Here is a 999-nt window from a genome sequence, read left to right as displayed (position 1 = left end):
GGGAAAGGCTGAAGGGTCAGCTCTGAGGAACTTGGCTAAGCCTCCTCTTGTGCCTACCTTGTTTGCCCCAACACCAGCCTGGCTCAGCTTTGAAGCAGTGACAGTGTCCATTTGTTATCCAGACCAGTTAAATTTAACTAGGGTCCATTTTAAACTCCAGAGTAAGAATAGTGAGGGGGTATGCATAGTTCTCATTGCAACCAGCTAGGTGCTTTAAAAGGGATACACCCTATGGCCTTGTGGTCCTTTTTTTTTTTTTCTGGACATTTTGGCTCATAAATTTGACAATTGTCAGTTGATAATGTCATTCATTATTTCTGGTTAGCCCCAAACTGTGCCCTCTAGTCCATGAGTGTGGGAGAATTCTGGGTTCCCAGGTCCAGGTGCAGATTTGACCCTAATTTCCAGGAGTTTCTGTGGAATGGGAAAGCATTGGACAAATACTGTCCAACTTTTCATATAAAAATTCATTTAAAGAGAAATGTCTTTTCCAGGATGTCTTTATTGATGGAGAACTCTGCTGGAAATCTGGCAAAAGAGAGAGAGTAGAAAGGCCTGGCTGCAGAGTTCGCAGCTGTCCCTGACCACAGGTGTGGCTGCGCAGTCACCATCCAGGGTCCATCGACTCCCTCTTCGCTTTCTCTGCCAGTTCCCTTTGCCTCTCCTCCTCATCCTCTTTGGCAGCCAGCATTAAAAGGAGTTTCGGGTCCTGCTTCTTGCCTTTCCTGTCTGGGGTAAGTAGAATAAACTTTCGAAGCTTCCTGCTTTTAAATTGTCTCCTCTGAAGACACAGGTCAATGATACTTATAAATGCCGTAACACCCATGAGGATCTAGGAAAACAAACGGTGGTTCATTATTTGGAGTTTGTACCTAGAAGGAAGGCACAGATGCCCTTCCTTGTCTTTTATCAGAGGTGATGCACAGTGTACCCCTCAAACTTCCTGATCCTGGATCCTAGGTTTACTCCTCCCACCAGTTTCAGGCCCAGTGGTCCATC

The 999-nt window shown here is 45.7% G+C and overlaps 1 protein-coding gene across 2 annotated transcripts in view; it reads right to left on the bottom strand.

The window, feature by feature from the left end:
- Positions 1–482: 482 nt before the first annotated feature.
- Positions 483–999, bottom strand: part of Cmtm2b (CKLF-like MARVEL transmembrane domain containing 2B) — an 8559-nt gene continuing 8042 nt past the window's right edge. For both annotated transcript variants that reach the window (XM_006531455.4, NM_028524.3), the window contains exon 4: positions 483–832. In XM_006531455.4, coding sequence (XP_006531518.1) covers positions 805–832 — 28 coding nt within the window. In that variant the 3' untranslated portion in view covers positions 483–804. The remainder of the gene's footprint in view (positions 833–999) is intronic.

The sequence above is a fragment of the Mus musculus genome, chromosome 8 (assembly GCF_000001635.26).
Source record: "Mus musculus strain C57BL/6J chromosome 8, GRCm38.p6 C57BL/6J".
NCBI lineage: Eukaryota > Metazoa > Chordata > Mammalia > Rodentia > Muridae > Mus > Mus musculus.
Note: the sequence above shows the minus strand (reverse complement) of the source record. Positions and strands in the feature narration are given on the sequence as shown.